General features: G+C 36.7%; 1 protein-coding gene across 2 annotated transcripts in view; it reads left to right on the top strand.

Moving 5' to 3' along the window:
- The window catches only part of LOC131158343 (nuclear pore complex protein NUP205), a 129,234-nt gene that overhangs the window by 10,096 nt on the left and 99,626 nt on the right, over positions 1 to 19,512 (top strand). For both annotated transcript variants that reach the window (XM_058113145.1, XM_058113144.1), the window contains exons 6-11: positions 1,999 to 2,158; positions 10,066 to 10,151; positions 10,299 to 10,421; positions 10,500 to 10,727; positions 16,363 to 16,452; positions 18,478 to 18,639. In XM_058113145.1, coding sequence (XP_057969128.1) covers positions 1,999 to 2,158; positions 10,066 to 10,151; positions 10,299 to 10,421; positions 10,500 to 10,727; positions 16,363 to 16,452; positions 18,478 to 18,639 — 849 coding nt within the window. The remainder of the gene's footprint in view (positions 1 to 1,998; positions 2,159 to 10,065; positions 10,152 to 10,298; positions 10,422 to 10,499; positions 10,728 to 16,362; positions 16,453 to 18,477; positions 18,640 to 19,512) is intronic.

Genomic DNA, 19,512 nt, shown 5'->3' on the forward strand with positions numbered 1-19,512 from the left:
ATAAATATCTAATCCTAGAACTCTATGATGTGAGGTCAAGCTTTCCTAGAATCGTTTTACAATGCTTACAAGACAAATGATCTCCCCTCCTAGTCAAGGAAAAAATATATTTGGCTTTTGTTTTGTCCGCTCTGGAAGGTTATTAAGTGTTCTTCTGTTTCTTAAAATAGGTATTCATCAGAACAAATTTGTATGACATGGCAAGATCTAAAATCATACCCCCACTCATTTTTATCTCCATATCCAGGGCTTCCTTATGTCCTCTCATAACCTTTATTATTCTTTCCAATGTGTCCATGGAAAAATCTAAAATCAGCTACTACGAATGTTTTTTAGAGGCTTTCTTATAATTACTCTAGGAAAGCCATGTTGTAAGCAACTATTGCGGAATTTGAATTTGAGAAGTGGATGCAAGTTCCCCCTTGTATCTCCTCTCTCTTTCCTTTCCCCTTCCTTCTTCTCTTCAACTTCTAATCTCTACCATGGTTGCAGATCCTTGATGCTGCCTCTGCGTCATTTGGTATCATTGCCCAATCATGATCTCATTCTTCCATTTCAAATCCCACATCTTTCCTTTCACTTTCTTCTTTCCCCTCTTTTTCTCTTCTTCATTCTCCCCACAGTTTTGTAGCTTTTCTTCCCTCTCTTCTTCTTCTTCTTCTTCTTTTTCATCTTATTCCTCATTCTTCTTCTTATCTTCTTCTCTCTCTGTTTCTATTCCTTTGTTCTCTCTCTGATTCTTCTCTGCCTTGAATTTTAAAAAAAGGAGAAAAAAGTTCTGAATTTTTTTTGAAATTCCAGCCATGTCCCCGTTTGTTTGAACACCACTTTCCAGACACCATTATGCAACAACACCCATCCCCTGAAATCAGAAGTCTCAAATTTTAATCACCATCTGACCACGTGCATGTCCTGATGCGCCACCATAAGGTTACCTTACTGCCGGTCCCTTCAAAATCCAGCTTTGATAGAATTGTTTTGACACACTGCCACCCCCACTATATTCCCCACCCTTAATCTATCTTCGCCTGAAATATCGTCGCTGGAGGACACTTGCTGGCGCCCCATGTGCTGGTGATTCTGAGTGAGATTCTGCTACTCTCCTGCTTCCAGAATTGAGAGAAATTGGTTCCGGCCATGATATTTTGGGTTTTCTATGCAATATTTTGACTTGCAATTGTGGGGACTATATATTGCAAGCAAGCGTGATAATTTGCTACGAAAAGCAAGAAATTGTCGCTGCCAACTTTGAAAATGAGGTTTTGTTGCTGCGTTTTGTGAATTTTCTAAGTGAAATTTGTTTCATTTCAACACAACACTCAAGATTTAATGTGACTTGAAGATGATTCTTGAAAATTGAGAGTCAACTTGTGGTTTTACATAAATAGATGGAGCTGGTCAAATTGTGTTGAGGGCCATTGGTGATATATAGTTGCAGTATATATTTGTAAATCAGCAATATGGTGACAAATTATTGGAAGAAGGAATGCCATTTATCATACCTTGGCCACAATATCAAGCTTTTCCACACCTTTCTCTAGTGTGGAGGAAATGTTTGCGAAATTATCATTGATGGATGATACCCTATGCATATGGTTTCTACTAATGGAGTCACTTTTATGCAACTTCATCCAAAGCCTCACCCAAAGCCTTATGGGATGTCTTGGACTGACAACACTACCTTACATGTTTATGAAAGATGCTTGGTTCCTATCCAAATGGGTGACTATTTTGATCATGTTTGGTTATCATATCTATGAATTGCTTCTTTTTGGGCTCATTCTTTTGGGGTTTTTGGGGTCCTTCACTGTCTAATATTCATAGTGATTGGAAGGCAATGCTGGTATAATTTTGTTTACATTTTTTTGGAGGATACCTAATCCTCCTTACACTGTAAATTTCTTTATTCTTTCATTAATTAATTTTTTTTTCTATTATCTGAAAACATTATTGTGCTATTATTGCTTTTATGTTAACTTTTTATCTGCTTGATTCTAGGAACTCAATCGGGAAGAACCAGCTGGTTTGGGTGGGCCTCATTCTGAACATTATGTTCTTGATTCCAAAGGTGCACTTGTGGAACGACGGGCTGTTGTTTGTCGTGAAAGACTCATCCTTGCTCATTGTCTTGTTCTTTCTGTTCTGGTTGTGCGGACAAGTAAGATTCAAAGAAGCATATTTTCTGTGAGTTTATGAGATCATTTCGGAGCATCTTGAATGTTATGCAAACTTGAGTTATAGATGTTAAATTAGATGGTTTCATGATCCAATTCCTAGCACTTCTTGAACAATATACAGTTTGTGCAACTTTGTGCTAGTTTGAATTCTGTGTTATGGGGGTTTGATGAAGCAGCAGGGACCCAGATACAGCATTCTAATCTGGAAGCAGATAGGCTCTGATGTTTTACTCACAGGGATGCTGTGCAGGAGGATACTAGGCTCCTTCTCAGACGACAGCTAATTGTGTAATGGGACCCTACTAAGGATATTTTGATGGTTCCAATGGAGGGGAACTGGCAGGCATTCACGCTGCAGGGTTTTTCAGAAAACACTTGTTGGTAACTGGTGGATGTGGATTCATATCTAACTATCCAGAAGGGCAGAATTTTGCTGGTGATTTGGGAATGCAAGGTGCTAAGGGGTTTGAATATGGTCATGGAGCAAAGACTTAAGCTTTTGTGGGAGATAATGATGATGAAAAGTCTCTGATTGCTCTTAAGGATAAGGAAAAGTTTAGGCCTACCAAGGTTAATGCTCGGGCATGTGATTAAATGTTTAAATGGAATTTGGATGGTAGTTATTGACTTATTGTATTGAGGAAGTTTTTATTGATTTAAAGGAAGGTACAGAAAATAAGGGTAATATATGATAAAAAGTATAATTAGGGTAAGTTCAAGAGAAAAAATAGAATTGGGGTGATGTATATGATAACGAGAATGAGTTTGATAGTGACTTTGCATGTGATAAGAGTACACCACTACTGGATTACTTTTGTGAGCAATGTGGGTTTGGCTCAGATTCCTCTGATGCTGTTCAAGATATTTGCTGTTTCTCAGCAACTCTGGTTGGAGGTTTAGAGGTATTCCAATTTTTGATGATATAGAAATGGATAAAAGCAGCAGGCGAGTGATCAGATTAGGATGGTATTCTGCTTGGCCCTGTTTCTTCTGTGACAGAGATTAATGAGAAGTATTTAGAAGCTAAACAACTATTGGACGAGATGGGATTGTCACTGTTGGATTCGGGAGGTCAAGAAGTTCAATTAGATGATGGTATGAGAAAGGTGAAAAACAGCCAGTACAAATTAACAAATTTGCAGTGTTCAATTAATTATGACGGGAAGGATTTTAGAAGGGATTTTCTTAATTAGCATTTCGTTTGATTTTTCTTTAGTTTCTCTTTGTTTTGTTTTTTCTCTTTTGAGGACCTCCTTTCCTCCTATAACTTGTATTCTCTTTTTCTTCTATAAAATTGTCTTGCTGTGTGGCAGATTAAAATTCTTGCTACTTAAGATAACTATGATTCTGATGCCCGCTAATTAAAGGGTTAGTGATGGCATCGTGTTTCTCAGAAATATGATGCTGGGGACGATGCAGGTTTGGCAAACGGAACGCAAAAATGAAGCCATTACACTCACTTGTCGTATACATGTATTACATATTATGGTGGCGCTCCAACATTGCTATTAGTAGAAAGCAATTGTTATTTAAGGATAAAAGTAGAGTTCTCATCGTCATAGATGGATATAATTATTGTGTTTCTTTGTCACACTTTCGGTTGAGAAGAGGTGATGGGTATTAGCGGAGTTGCAATCTTTTATTTTCATAAGAACAACAAATCCTTGGGTGAAGACATTCTGGATGCCCAATAATTTGATCATGGTCCATTTGGGAGCAAGTGGCCGTAGGCGCTTCTCTCTTTGGATAGGATTCCAAATAAGGTAGCTCTAGTTGATTTGCATACCAGATGACAAAGAGGTAGTTAAGTGACAAAAATTTCTGTGCATGACGATGGGAGGTATAGAGGGTTATAGGCCTATCACATTCAAGTTGCACAATTGCACTGAAGATGCAATGCCTGGACTGTGGTTCCATCAACGTGCCTAAAAAAATTAGGAATTCAAGAGAGCTGATCACATGTCAATCGTAGTCTGTTTTTGTGAAGCAAAGTTTCTTTTTGACGGAAATGACAGATTTCAGGTGAAGATGGCCAACAAATGAAAGATCCTGTTCATGGAAAATTTGATGAGGGCACAAATAAGTAGATTCAATTAGGAAGATTACTTTATGCTTTGGGAATTGTTTCAAATGTAGAGCACAAAATGGGAGAAAAGCATGCTAGTGTAGTTCATCTAGATCGTTCCAATATCTGGTGGGCTTGCGGCTTTAGAGTTTCTTACGCTGTGCTGATTGTTACAAGGGGTTTGAAAGCCAATGATAAAAAAGATGAGCTGATGGAGAGAGCCCAAAGCAAGGCCCAATACAAATCAAATATGGTTCTGTTAAAGCTTGATATACATTGTAGACCCACTACGTAATAGCTAAAGCTTTTAGGTAAAGTGGTATTCTAACATGATATTAGAGCTGATTACCAAGGTCCCAAGTTCTAGTCTTGTTGGCTGCATTTATTATGTGGTGTTTAAAAATTTTTGTATGCCTTGTAATGGGTGTTACCTATCGTGTGTTTACCTCTCCACATCTTGTTGGGCTGCATATGTAGGGGAATGTTAAAGCTTGATATACATTGTTGCCCACAACCTAATAGCTTAAGCCTTTAGGTAAAGTGGTATTCTAATAGGTTCCAACTTGCCTACTCCTAACAATACAATAAAGCAAATTTGAAGGTATGAGTCGTCTTCTAAGGCCTATTTGATTTGGGCTTGATATATTCATGGGTTACATGGGACATTGTTTGGTCATGCAAACACGCAAGACCTGGGATAGGCATTATAAGATAGGGTTTCTTTTGTGATTCGAATGGAATTGGAAAGTAAAGTCTTCCGCCGTTGCAACAACAAAGGGGAAAGGAACATTAGATTCATGTTTTTGAAGGCCTTGCAACAATTATTGGAGGTGTGTGATTGAGTGAAAACGAAGATTATCGGAATTCAAACTAAGAAAGAGAACTAGGTGTTAGAGTTAGATGATAATGTGAGTCATATGATGCTTTGTTTTGACTTTGAGGATGTGGCGGATGATTAGTATCCTCTCAAGACTTCGAGCAAGAGGAGCTACAACTGCTAACAAAGCATTTGAGGAGGATAGGGGGTTGTAGCAATTTAGAAAAGCCAAAATCTGAAGGTGAGGTTTTGGATGTCAAAAATGATGTTGGAACTACTACGAATGGTAGGCCTATGGTTATTGGTTTCAACATTTATATTAATCAAGCATATAGTCAAGGGTGGAGATGACTTAGGTCCTAGCCAAAATTTGTTGGAATCAAATTTCCATGTTGTAAGTTCTTTGGAACATTCTACCGTTCCAAGCTGGGAAACAAGTGTCTTTGGAAGTGACAGCCACAAACTTATTAACAATGTCAATTCCAAAGGTAAATTCCCTATTCCCTTTGTTTCCTTATATGAATTTTGAATCACCATTGCGCCAGAGGGGATCATTAGCTGAGGGGAATTTTAAAATCGTTGACCATTTAGGAGATGAACATATAACTAGCCCACTTAAGATATTCTTGATGAGCTGGCTTTGAGTTTGGTGAATCCTTGTGTGGATTTGGTTAGGATTAGAAATGGGGTCTTGGCCACAGGAAAAATGCAAAAAAATTGAGCTAGGAGTTCGTTAGGCTTGCTTCCTTAACTATGATAAAAGAGACAAGTCCTTGGGAGTGAATGGATGAATTATATAAGACTTCTCTCTCATAATATGTGGGGGTTGGTAATAAGAGTAGGTTGGTTAATAAGGTTAGTGATGATATCTTGCTTTTGCGGGAGTGTATATTAGTGGAGGAGAGGTTGATGTTGTTTCTTATTCAAGAGAATTTGAGAATTTGAGATGAAGGGTTTGGTGTCTCTCCCTTCTTCTGGTGCATTTGGTGTTAGATAGTGGTTTGATACTAGAGTAGCAATGCCGGAATTGTTTGGAACCACTTATAGAATAGTACTTTTTCAAAAAAAGTACTAATCTAAAAAGTTACTTACCCAAAAGAAGTTTGCAATTACTTTATTTAAGTACTTTTTTCAAAATTTTTTTCTCAAGAGATACTTATTTTCCTTAAAAAAAAAAAAGTTTGGAAAAGTATTTTTTGAATTGAATACTTATCTAAGTGTACTCTGTTGAGATTTTGATTAAATAAATGACCTAACTCGAAGATAGGTCTCTCCCTCTATTTATAATACAAATCAAATACATTCAATGACCATAATACCCTTACTAACTCTCAATAATTAACATACTCATACTTAGTAGTAATACTAAAATATTAAAATAATCTTTTAGGCTCCTCTTCAATCCAGAGCATGAATATCATATGCTCCTAGCTTGTTACAAATAAATTTAACACAAGCATCCCCCAAAGCTTTGGCAAACAAATTAGCAAGCCGCATATTGGACTTCAAAACGAACTTTAATTTGAATAATCATCTACAAAGGTTACAAAGTAATGGAAACCCAACTTGGACACAACTCTACTAGGACTCCAAACATCAGAATGGACTAACATGAAATGGCTTGCCGCCTGTTTATTAACTCGCGAAGCAAAAGAGACACAATTGTGCTTTCCCAACTGACAAGACTCACAATCAAGACTAGACAAAAAACTCAAATAAGGAACTAGATGTTTCAGTTTTTCCAATGAAGGATGACTAAGGCGACAATGAATTTGGAGAGATGTAGCAGCAACAGTGTTGGCGGTAGAAGGAGATAGTGACTCAAAGTGATAAAGTCCACCAGCTTCATGTCCTATGCCAATCGTCTTCGTTGTCTTCCAATCCTGAATAACCACAAAATTAGGGAATAATGTTAGTGGGATTTAGTAATCTAGCTAATGAACATAAGACTGAAAGGAAACTTTGGAATATACAAAACCGAAGAAAGAGAAATAGAAGAAGTGAGATTTACAGTCCCAAGTCCCTTGATAGCAGTGATGAATCCATCAGCAAGAGTAACAAACAGTGTAACACAAGGTAAATTTGTAGAATAATGAAGAGTAGAGCAGAAATTAGGTATACTTATGATTAGTGGCAGCAGAGTCTATAACCCTAGGACTAGGAGGAGAAGTACTAGATGACAGAGATGCTGTGGGACTAATTGTTTGGGCAAGAGATGCAATGGGAAGAGAAGCTTGTTGTGACAATTGATGCTGCTAGGACTTGGAAAATTATTCCTCTGACATAGATACAGTATGTTGCCCCCACTTGGCCCCAAAGGTGTGGAGTCGGTGGTGACTGCATTGGCCACACATGAAGGTCTGTCTTGGAGATGCCAACACTGTTCAATAGTATGATTACCTTGTCCACAACAAGCGCACTTGTGAGGAGTGCCTTTATGTTGTCCGTCTCTACCGACACAACCATGCAAACCACTTCGATAACTTCTGAATTGTTTGGTAGAGAACTAGAATCACCATGTGTGCCAAAGGCTGTACTCTCAAAGCTAGGTGCAAGAGTAGGAGAATGTGGGGTAAAAGAAGCACAAAGGACGCTAGAACAAACATCGTCAAATGATGGCAACTCTGCACTACTAAGTATTTTGGACCTGATTTGCCTCAAATTCAGGTCTCAAGCCTGCTAGAACTCGAAGAATTGTCATCTGCTCCCTTTGCTTTTGCATCTCACAATTGTTAGTGGTTATTGGTTGCATGATGTTATGCTCATGAATATTTTTCATCTCTTCAAAATAATCTACAAGGCTCCTGTCTCCTTTTTGTAATTGAAAGTACTCCTGGGATAAATCATACATACGTGTAATGATACTAGAGTATAGAAGCTTGACATTATCCCAAATCTCCTTGCATGTATCTTGATGCATGCACAACCATGCAATCTTGGGCTCCATCGAATTCCAAAAGAGGAAGCAATCAAGGCATCTTCCGGATCCACACTTCTTTTCTCTTCTTATCTTAAGGATCAGACTGGAGCAAGTGATTAGATTTTCCTCTTGCTAAATAGAACTGAACTGCCTTAGGACTGTTGAACATAATTATTTCCATACAACTTTTAAGTTATCTGTGGCAGTAATGAAGGAAACATGTTTTTAGGATTCATAGACTCCATCCAAACACTCTCAAACCAGCAAACAATCTAACAAGAAGAACTATCAAAACTAATCGGGACAACCACAAACAATCTGAAGCACTGAAACAGCAAACTGATGTAGCACTGCCACAGCCTCACAACTCAACTTATGAACACTGCCACTGCTCCAAGACACTCAAAAAAGCCTTTACGAACACCAAACAAGAACAAACGGATTACCACAAGTGCATGGTCGAAAAAGGTTAGATCTTTGAGCAAAAAACTTGCCCAACAGCTTGAGAATATGGTTTAGGGAAGGAATCAGAATATGGAGAAGGAAAAAAGTAGAAAAAGTGGCTTGAATCTCTCTCACGTGCTAGCGTGTGGGGTTGGGACTGCCGGCAGTTTGCTGGCACGTGGCGACGCATGGAACACTTTTTGGCAATGGGGTTTTGTAGGGTTATGTTCAGAGGGTTCCGTTTTTGATAATTGGTTGGTTTTGTGAAATAATGAAGGGTGGAGGTGGATCTGAGAAGGGCAGCGATAGGAAGGTGTTTTTCGGTGAGCATTTAGTGTGATAGGTTTTGGGTTGGATCATGATTAGATACCATGTTGAGATTTTATTAAGTGAATGACCTAATTTGAAGATAGGTCTCTCCTTCTATTTTATGATACAAATCAAATACATTCTAATAACCATAATACCCTTACTAACTCTCACTAATTAACATACTAACACACTTAATAATAATACTAAAAGACTAAAGTAATCATTAACATAAACCAAACACTATTTATTGACACAAGTACTTAATTTAAGTATTTTTTATAATAAGTACTGATTTTTTAGGTCATCCAAACAGGGGCTTAGCAACCGTTTTTTTGAAGAGTTAGTCTGTCTCTTTGGATTTTGTAGTTTACATTGGGTGGTTGGGGGACTTAAAACATTATATGGTGTTCCAAGGATAGGTTAGGAGGATTGAGGGTGACTTTTATTGTGAACAAGTCTTATTTTTCATTTGTTCCCTTGAACAATGGTAATTTTACTTGGTGGCTTCAAAAGACAAAACACTTCTTGTATTAATAAATTCCTACTTGCGTTTAGGAAGATGTTTTTTCAAGTTTTGTGCAGAAGGTTCTAGCCAGGCCTGTCTATGATCATTGTTGGGTGCTTTTAGATCACAATCGAGCTCAGTGGGGTCTCAGCCCATTCATATTTGAGAACATGTGGTTGAACTTACCCTTCTTTTCATGACATCATTGAGGTTTGATGGGGAGACTGTTAGGTTCCAGGGGTGGAGTGTGTTCTAAATTGATGAAAAAAAATTGAAGTTTGTGAAAAATAAAATGAAAAATTGGAATGATGAGTCTTTGGAAACAATAAAGAGCAAAAAAATAACATTTTTTATGAGATCGAAGGATTGGATGGGTTAGAGTGCAGGTTGTTAGGTGGGGAGGACAGAGCTAGAAAAGCTCATTTTTGTTATGATGTTGAGATGCTTTTGTTGAGAGGGGATATTAGTTGGAGATAAGTGGGTGAACTAGGAGGATTGTGACATTGGTGTTTGATAAGGTGGCTGATGGGTGGCGTACGAAAAGCTTCATTAAGGAGTTGGAGTTAGACTAAGAGTTTTGTGTAGTATTGTAAGCAGATTGGAGAGAAAATTATGAGCTTTTGGAAGCTTTTATACACAGAGAATGGCCAACTTGGATCGTGGTATAATATTATTAGCTAATTTTGCTCATGCCATTATTACCATTATATCTGATTGTGGTATAATATTATTATCTAATGTTGCTCATGCTATTTATTGGCTGTTTCTCCCTGCCTGGCATCTTATGTCCTTTAGAATGTTTGATTATTCCTTTCCTGTCTGCAGGTCCCAAAGATGTGAAGGATGTGTTTTTTGCTTTAAAGGATAGTGCTACTGAACTTAATAATAGCAGTGACACCCTAAAAGATCAGGTTTATTTTGTATTCATATTGCTTGAACCAGTAGGTTATCCTTGAAATTTCAGGATGGTCTATGAGCTAGCATTGCTGTATGTGTATTCTTATGGTTTTACAATTTGAGCTAATTCATCTTTTGATGCCTATTTCATTTGTGTGCAGATTACATTTAGCCTTCTTTTTGCGCTCATAATCGCTTTTGTATCAGATGCTTTGGGTGCATTACCTGATAGAACATCCATCCTTTCCCGTGATAGCTCCTTTAGACGTGAATTCCAGGATATTGTAAGCTGATCTGTCCCTTGTGTTTTGTTGACTTTTCAGATTTGACTTTCAACCTTTTTATAAGTGTATATCCCTTAGGTGATGGCTGTGGGAAACGATTCAGTTGTTGAGGGCTTTGTTGACGGTGTGAGACTTGCTTGGGCTGTACATTTGATGTTAATACAAGATGGGATTGCTGCAAGGGAAACAGTTTCAAGCACTTCATCAAATGATTTGGGGAGCATTTATTCGTGCTTGGAAGTCATTTTCTCGCATGGTGTTTTTCAGTTTTTGCTGGACAGAGTACTTAGAACTGCTGCCTACCAGGTTGGTTTTTTAGCTTTCTCTTGTATTTTTATTTTAAAATGCTATGATATTTTTTCGCTAACCATGACCATTCATGCTAAAACATGTTTTTAATCAATCATCTTATGGAGTTATTCGTGAGATTTATGTTTTGTTGTTTATCTATTAATTTTTTTTCGTCCTGAGTGACAGAATTATTTGCAATTTTTGTATTGAGCCCTTAGATCTCAGCCTGAAGAAACTTATAGATGCTTATTTGCCTTTTGGATTTCACTTTTGCCCCATGGAATTATTTATTTGCAGGTGGCTTAACTTTCATTTTACTGTTTATTGGCAAAGGTAGCTGTATTAATATGTATGCTAAGTTTTAGTTCAATTCTTGTTGTTGTCGTCCTTGTTGCATTTTCACCTTTTTCTTTACAATGCTTTATGGGGAAACCCACCATTGAGGTTTGATCAGTATTGCACTTCAGTCCATACTTTTGGTCACATCCATACCCAATGCTTTGAACTTTTTAATGTTTAAAGGATAGAAAGACGAAATGTCCATTAATATATTTATGTAAGAAGATACATAATGCTCTCAATCGGTTAATGAATGTTGTACCTTTGTCAGAGGGTTTTTTGGAATTCATTGGGTGTTGTCTAATAGTGTTGAGAAATTCCATGAATTATCAATCTTTCTATTCTTTGGTTAGGGGGTATGTGAATTAGTGAATACTCTAAAGCATCTAAAAGTGGTTTTGAAGAAGTGGAGTTTAGAGGTTTTTGGGGACATTAGAGTTTGAAAGGTTAATATTTGAGCAATGTTGAGCATCTAGTTAGGAGAAATGAAAATTTTTTTTTCCTCTAAAGAGGTAAGAACTTGGTGGGAAACACCTTAATTTAAGTGGGGGTTTTTGGCTAATGGGAAGTACAAGCAGAATTTGATTGAAGAACTAGAGTCTATTAGAGGGGAGGTTATTGAAGATTTTTGTTTGATAACAAAAGAGATTATGGATTTGTTTAAAATTTTTCATTGTGAGGAGGATTACAAATTAATTTCGGTATGTGATTAAGGGATAGATCATTTAGCATGTAAGGATTGTAAGGTTATCCCATGTGAACATAGAGTTTTAGTGTTAGATATTTGTATTAAAAATGGAAGAGAAAGGATATTATAAATAGTAGTGCAAGTGAACTAGGTGGTGAAATCTAAAGTGAGAAAATATAGTAAAATTTAAAGATAAAATGATCAAAGATTCTGATTGGAAAAGCACTTTATTACCTATAAACACAAGTAAAGGAGATATTCAAAATCATAATAACTTTCATGGAATTAAACTTTAGAGTCATACAATAATATTCCGGGATAGGGTAATTTAAAAAAAAGTTTAGGTTAGAAACAAGGGTCTCAAAAAATCAACTTGGTTTTATGCTTGGGAGATGTAGTATAGAATCTATATATCTTTTAAGAAGACCAATGGAAAGTTTAGGGAAAAGAAGAGGGATTTGCATATGGTTTTTATTGACTTAGATAAAGATTTTGATAGGGTACCTAGGGAAGCTTTATCGTGGGTATGCAATAGGTATGCTGATGAGGGCTGTAAATGTATCAAGTTGCTTGCGAGCGGCTTGAGAGCTCGGCTAGGTAAGAGCTCGTTCAAACTTGTTCATTATAGAAATGAGTGATTTCGGGATCGTTTGATGAACGAGCCAAACTTGAACATGAACGGGCTTGGCTCGTTTTGGATCATGGGCAGATCTGTTATAGATTTAGTTGGGGTCGTTTTATAGGCTTGTTTATGGCCTCATTTAATAAGGTTTAATTATGCTCGATAGACTGTAGTGGGCATAAAAAAATGGGTTGTCTAGGCATAGGCTTGTTTAGCCCCAATTTCATAACTTGAATTTAGTGATGGTTCGAGTGTCCAATGCCAATAGGTTGGATCAATGAGGGCGGAGAAACCCTTAAGCAACACTAATAAGAGCCTCTTTGAACCTTTTGCCTAACAAAACCCTAGGTTCCTCTTTTCTCTCATAGTGTGAGGGCCCAAAAAACCAAATTGTTCTTGAGCATCATTGTTGTAGTTTGACTCAGTAAGGGTTCGTGGGCTCGTTCATTTACATAATGGACAAGCTTGGGCAAGCATATCCAAGCTTGGCCCAAGCAGAGTTAAAAATTTGATAAACAAGCTTGAGCATGGTAAAGCTTGCCTTGACTCAGTACCTTTGCAGCCTAGCAGCGATGTCATTAAGGATATATATGATGGAGTAATGACTAGCATTAGGACCAGGTTGAGAGTGTAGGGAATTTTCCATCACAATACGTGTACATCAAGGATCTGCTTTGAGCCCTTATCTTTTTGCAATAGTGACGAATGAACTTACTCGGAGTATCCAAAATGAGGTTCCATAGTGTTTGTTGTTTGCAAGTGATATGGTCTTGATTGATGAAAGTAGAGGTGGAGTAGAATATAAGTTAGAATTGTGGAGAGAAGCTTTAGAATCTAGAGGCTTTAGGATAAGTAGAAATATGATATAATATATGAAATGTAATTTCAGTCATAGTAGGAGTAATATTGGAGATAATATTAAAGTTAATGGTCAAGAAATTGATAGCATTGGTAGATTCCAATACCTTGGATCTATTATGGATGCTGAAGGAGAACTTTTAAAAAATGTATACTTAGAATTAAATCAGGTTGGCTAAAATGGAGAAGTGCTTCAAACATGTTACGTGATCGTAGGACACCTTTAAAATTAAAAGGAAGGTTTTTTTTTTGATATGTAGAAAGACTTTATTAAAAGAGCATCAAGGGGATGCCAACCTTGATTATGCACGGTCATCCCTCATGCAGGATGTCATAAAAATATAAAATTACATCATGGTTAATCATTACATTCCTACTTTGCTAGCTGAAAACCACAGTAATCAACTGCTTTTTACTAGTTTGAAGTGGTGCGAGAGAGTTTTTGAACACTCTTATTTCCTTCTTTCCAAGCACTCTAGAAAATTGCAAGAGGGATGAGAGAGAGAGAGCCTTTTTCTTTCCCTTGGTTACTTGAATCCCTTTCCATGCCCAGAGTTCCCCACCCACTGAGTTGGCAGTAGCCCTCCTTTGTCGGATTATGTTTAGAGCCATATTCCAAAGGTTGTTTCTCTAGGGGCAATGAAGGAGGATATGCTCAACCAATTTTGCATTAGCCATGCAAAGGGAGCAGCCAATGATGACAATCAACGCCCTTTTTCTATAAATTATCTAGGGTTAACGATCTTACCATGTGTTGCCTTCCAAGAAAGAAAAGCTACCTTTGTAGGGGTAGCCGTTTTCCAAATGATAGTCCAAGGGAGATTGTAGTGATTTGTTTCCATTGGTGAGGGCTTCCTGTAGAAGGATTTGATGGAGAAGACCCTGTTTTGTCAATGGTCCACTTTGGTTGATTCGGTATGTTTTGGCGTTGAAAGTTGTAGAGAAGACTATAAAAATTAATAACATGGTGGATTCCCAATCTTTTATGTTTCTGCAAAAGGGAATATTCCAGAAGATCCCTTGCTCTGAAATTTGAAGGTGATGATTGATGGGAGCTTCCTTATCACGGCCACGTTGTAGATAGTAGGAAATAAAGTACTTAGGGCCTCCCGGTCGTGCCACACATCATGCCAAAAGTAAATGTTGTCTCCATTCCCCACTTGAAATATGATAAAAGGAAAGAAGTCATCCTTTCTTTCTTGATGAATTTCCACACCCCAACATCATGTGGTCCTCTGCTAGCTTGAGTAATCCATTCATTATGCTCTAACCCATATTTGGAGGCAATGATACCCTGCCAAAGATGGTCCTTCTCTTATATAAATCTTCACAACCATTTCTGAGAAGGGCTTTATTGAAAATGTAAAGCGACTTAGCCCCAAACCTCCTGCGTGAATGGATTGTTTGATCATGCTGCATTTGACAAGGTGGAATTTGAACTCCACTCTCGCACTCCACCATTAGAACCTCCTCAGAATTCCTTCTAGCCTCTTGGCTACAGAAGTCAGATGAGGAAAGAAGACATGAAATAGATGGGAAGGTCTGTGGAAGTACTTTAAAAGGAAAATTTTATAGTATGGATATAAGTACATGGATCATAATGTTGGGCAACTAAGAAACAACATGTACAAGCAAGTAATTGATATGAGAATGCTAAGGTGGATGAGTTGCATAAATCATAATGTTAGGTGATAAATTAAGGATTGGTAAATTAGGCATAGAGATAAGATAAGGGAGGGACAACTCAGATGGTTTGGGCAATTGCAGCCTAGGCCAAGTAGTGCACTAGTGAGGAGGAGTGAGTTAGTTACTGTAAGGGGCATTAGAAGGTGTAGGGTGACCTAAACTAACTTGGAATGAGATAATGAAGAAGGAATTAATAGCCCTGAAATTGTGGGAGGAAATTGCCCACAATCGTTTAGATGGGCGGAAAAGGATTCATGTAGCTGACACCACCTAGTGGGACTTAAGGTTCGGTTTTGTTGTTGATTGAAGGGGTTTAGTGTGGAGCCCTCTATTTCAACAATGACAATATCTGTATCTGGAGTTAGGACTTCAATCTCATCTAGGAAGGGTTTTTTTTATGACAATTTCAATGCAGATATGGGCACAAGCAAGGTTTCTCATCTATTTAGTGAATGCATCAAGATGGAGAGGGTTTCCAATCCAGCTGGAAATGTAGCCAAGGCCGCCTTGGAATGTTGAGGAATTTTACCCAAATAGGAAGTTTTTAAGGGGCTTTGGATGTTTTTTGTGCGGGAGGGTCCCACTTTGAAAGGAACGTTGGGGTGTTGCCCACAAACCACGATCCATTTTTAAGGACCCTGCTTGAAGCTGCATGGTTTTGGAATTTGAAGTTGAATAAATTATTGGGTAAAGTGAAAATATCAGGGTTGATTTTCTTCCAAAATTTTCCTACCAGTTTTCTCACAAGAGTGAATGCAGGGCTTGCTGAGAAACTGAGCAATGAGGGAGCCTTTCCATTTGTCCAAGCCAAGCTTGAGAATGCTCTTGGGGGCACATACAATGATGGGCTTGAAATATTGTAGGTGAGAGTCCTAATCTAGTTTGAGGTTTTCTCTCTTGCATTTGCAGCTGAAGAGTCACAGTCATGACGCTGGGTTAAAGGGCTTAGACGGGTTTGAGCCAAGAAGCTGCTCAACCGTGGACCCTGGGGTGGGGGGAGAGCCAAAAGATGGTTTGTGGTGAGGGAACGAAGCTAGGATGTGCGAGTATGGGTTACAGGGATTTCAGGAATGACATGGCATGTGTTGGCTTGTTGATGCTAATGTACGCCAAGAGGAGATGCATGGCTTTTTAATCAAGCTTGACTTAAAAAATGTTTTGAAACTCTTTGATTTATGAATTTTTTAATAGTGATAATTGGTTTTTTTGTTTGATTGAAACAAATAAGGTTCACGAGGCCTTTTGGGTCTGGTTTCTTGTTTGTTCAGTTTGCAGAAAATCTCTCTTTTTCTATTTTGTATATTATAAAATTGTGTGTTCCTATTTGGAATGAAGCATGATGCATTATTTTCTTATGTAATGATTTTTAGTGTGATTTATATTTTTAATTTTTAGGAATAAAGGCTCAGTTTTTGTCTCTTTGTATGGTTATTTATGTGCGTGTTGTCTCTATGCAGAATGATGATGAGGATATGATCTATATGTACAATGCATATTTACACAAGCTTATTACATGCTTCCTATCACATCCAACTGCTAGAGACAAGGTAAGTTGGATCATCTCATTTTCCCCCTGAAATGTAATGACATACTGAAGATACTGTTCAAGATGATAGTTCCAGAAATCTGGCAAATAAGATGGTTTATTCACTAAATTAGCAAACAAATTTTTTTGTTAAATTATCTTCATAATTATGCAGTGTAAATATCTTTTAAGGTATCACACTTCTGATAAATCATTATGATTTTGAACAACATAATGATGATGAATAAACATTCATTGTTTCGTTAAGCTTAATTTGTGTGCATGGTTCACTTTCATTGTGCTCTTAGATTCATTGATTTGTGCTTTTGAGTTGCATGGACACATTGGGAAAAACTCAATTAAGTTTTAGTCAGTTATAAAGTACATAAATTTTTTTGGAGGTTCTGCTGGTTGACTGCAATGCCTTCTTTGGAAGTTTTTGTTATGTATCTCCATTTTCAGATGGTAGCTCTATCTATTGCTTTATACTAATGGGATTCTGTAGCAGCTTATGTTGAGAGAAGTTATGTGCCTTGGGCATGGTTCTGTTTGTTAAAAGGATGTGCTACTGTGAATCTAATACTTGTTTATTATCTTGATGCCAGCTTATTTGTTCTTAGATCTTTAAAGTATCTTTTTTTTGCTATCTTCTTAAATTGCTCGTTTGTTTTTTTTTGATTGGGAGAAAGTAAAAGTAATTACAAAAGTAGTTCATTGAAAGGAAGTAGTTTGATATTTATATTTGGGAACCTTAATTTCTCTATGATTTGCTCTAGAATCTTGATCAATGGATGACATTGTTGCAAGCGAAGAAGCATTTGGGATTTGTGACAAGTAAAAGAGGCATATTTATCATCCATTATTTTCTTTTTTGTTTTTTGTTAAAAAAGATTTATTAGATAGAGAAAAATAAGTTACAAACTAAATGGGGATGGAAAGTCCGCCAAAAATAAATATAAAAAATCAGAAGAAATTGAAAAGAAAGAAAATAGAAACAATGAAATAAAAACTAAACTAAATTAACCAAGAAAACCCTCTTCAACACTTCGAATTCCTCTAACCTGTCTTCACTTTTTTTTACCATCATCGGGGCACACTTAGTTTCCTCCAGGGTTAGACAGCTTTAATTCCTTATGCATTATTTCTTGAGCTTCTAAATCCTTCCTAGGAATCTCCTGGACAGGTGTAGGCAGAAATCCTATTTCAATGAATATAATAGCCATTGAATTTCTGGGGGAGTTGTTGATTATTCTATTCATTATTTCTTGAGAGCGAAGAACTTTCTGATGGAACAAAATTCAAAAAATAAAAAAAAGGAAGAAAGAAAAGAAGGAGAAAGAGTTGTGCAACTGTTCACTCCACTGTGTTTTGAGCATGCTGTAGTAGCATGAGGCACATGAGTATTTTTGTTAAAATTATTGTTAAAATTTTGCTCCTGCATTACTTCCCCTCTGTTTTCCTCTCTAACAAATGTGGTCAAACAAGAGACACTCATAATCTCTTTCTTTGCAACTTATGGGGTCTAAATGTTTCGGGATGGAGTTCGATGATCTTAAAGCTGTTTTCTATAAGATTAGAATCCTTTTTTGTTTTGTCATATTATTTAGTGTTTTCTATGGTAATGTTTGAATTGCTTTTCTTGTTTTGCTAGTTCTGCTGTTATTTTTGTTTAGTTCTCTTTGTTATTTTTTGATGTATAATCAATGTGAATATTTTATGCTAATGGTCTTTTGAAATTTTGGTTTTTGAATTATAATGATCAATTTCTAGTGTCAAGAGTTAACTGTAAGACATTGAACATAGGGTTAGTTTTTTTTTTTTTTTGGTGCCCATATTATTTCTGTTTTTTGTGTGATGTTTTTTTTGTTTTCTTCATTTTGTGAGTATTACTCTTATTTGTGCTTAGTTCCCTGTGTATTATTTTTTTTTTTATGTGTAATAAGTGTGACTATATGCTTATGGTCCTTTCAGAATTTCAATTTTGAATGATAATGATTATTCTTAAGTGTCTATTTTATGTGTTTTTTTTTAACATACAACGTGACAGGTAAAAGAAATGAAGGAGAAGGCTATGACTGCCCTTAGTCCATATCGTATTGCTGGATCGCATGATTTCATGCATGACAGTAGGTTGGACTCTCAACAGGCCACTGAAGGGGGGCCTCAACCATTTGTCTCTCTCCTGGAGTTTGTTAGTGAAATTTATGAGGTTAGTGTGCCCTCACTTGTAGGCGTCATGTTTGCTGTCAGTTTATTGAACCATTAGCCATTGTTGTTATTAGTAAGTCATCTATCTTGGAAGGCATTGTTTGGGAAAAAACTCAATACTTGTGGATAAGACTTCTGTGCCACATTGGGAGCTTAAGGAGGGCATGATGTAAAGCTGGGCATGATGTACAGCAGGGCATGATGTGCACAAGGCATTGTGGAGAATGGAGATGCAAAATATATATTTTCTAAAATTTCTTTTTGAGAACTAATTTATATTTGCATGTGTTTGTATTGTGTGTGTGTGCATGTGTACTTTTCATCACTTACAGTGCCTTCTAAAAAAGGCAGTATATTGCACTGACCAAAGGTTAAAAGGTTCAATGAACTATTTTGTAAGGCACTGTAAGAGATGAAAAATACATGTGCGCGCACAATACATATGTACATACATATATATATATATATAAGTATGAAGTGTGTAAATTATTTTGTAGTCTGTCTTTTAAAAGCAAGATGAAACAGTTGTAAAAAGGATTACGTTGAACTGAATTATAAGTCAAACAATACTCTCTGAATAACAAAAGCTAGTTTATTTGAAATTATAAAACCTTCTAAAGCTCTATCTGACCATTAAGTATAAAAAAAATAGTAGTTATTAAGCTTAAATATAAAAAAAATTACAATTATAAAGGGAAAATTGTTGTCAGCAAATCACTGTTTGCATAAATATTGAACTATTAATATTGATTTTTTTTTCTATCAAAAAATTATTGAATTCTGTCCACAGGTTTGTGTGTATGTATTTCAAAATATATATGGATAATAATCGAATATAATATAGAAGATTATAAGCAAAACTCTAAACAATGAA

This window comes from Malania oleifera, chromosome 6 (assembly GCF_029873635.1).
Source record: "Malania oleifera isolate guangnan ecotype guangnan chromosome 6, ASM2987363v1, whole genome shotgun sequence".
Lineage (NCBI taxonomy): Eukaryota > Viridiplantae > Streptophyta > Magnoliopsida > Santalales > Ximeniaceae > Malania > Malania oleifera.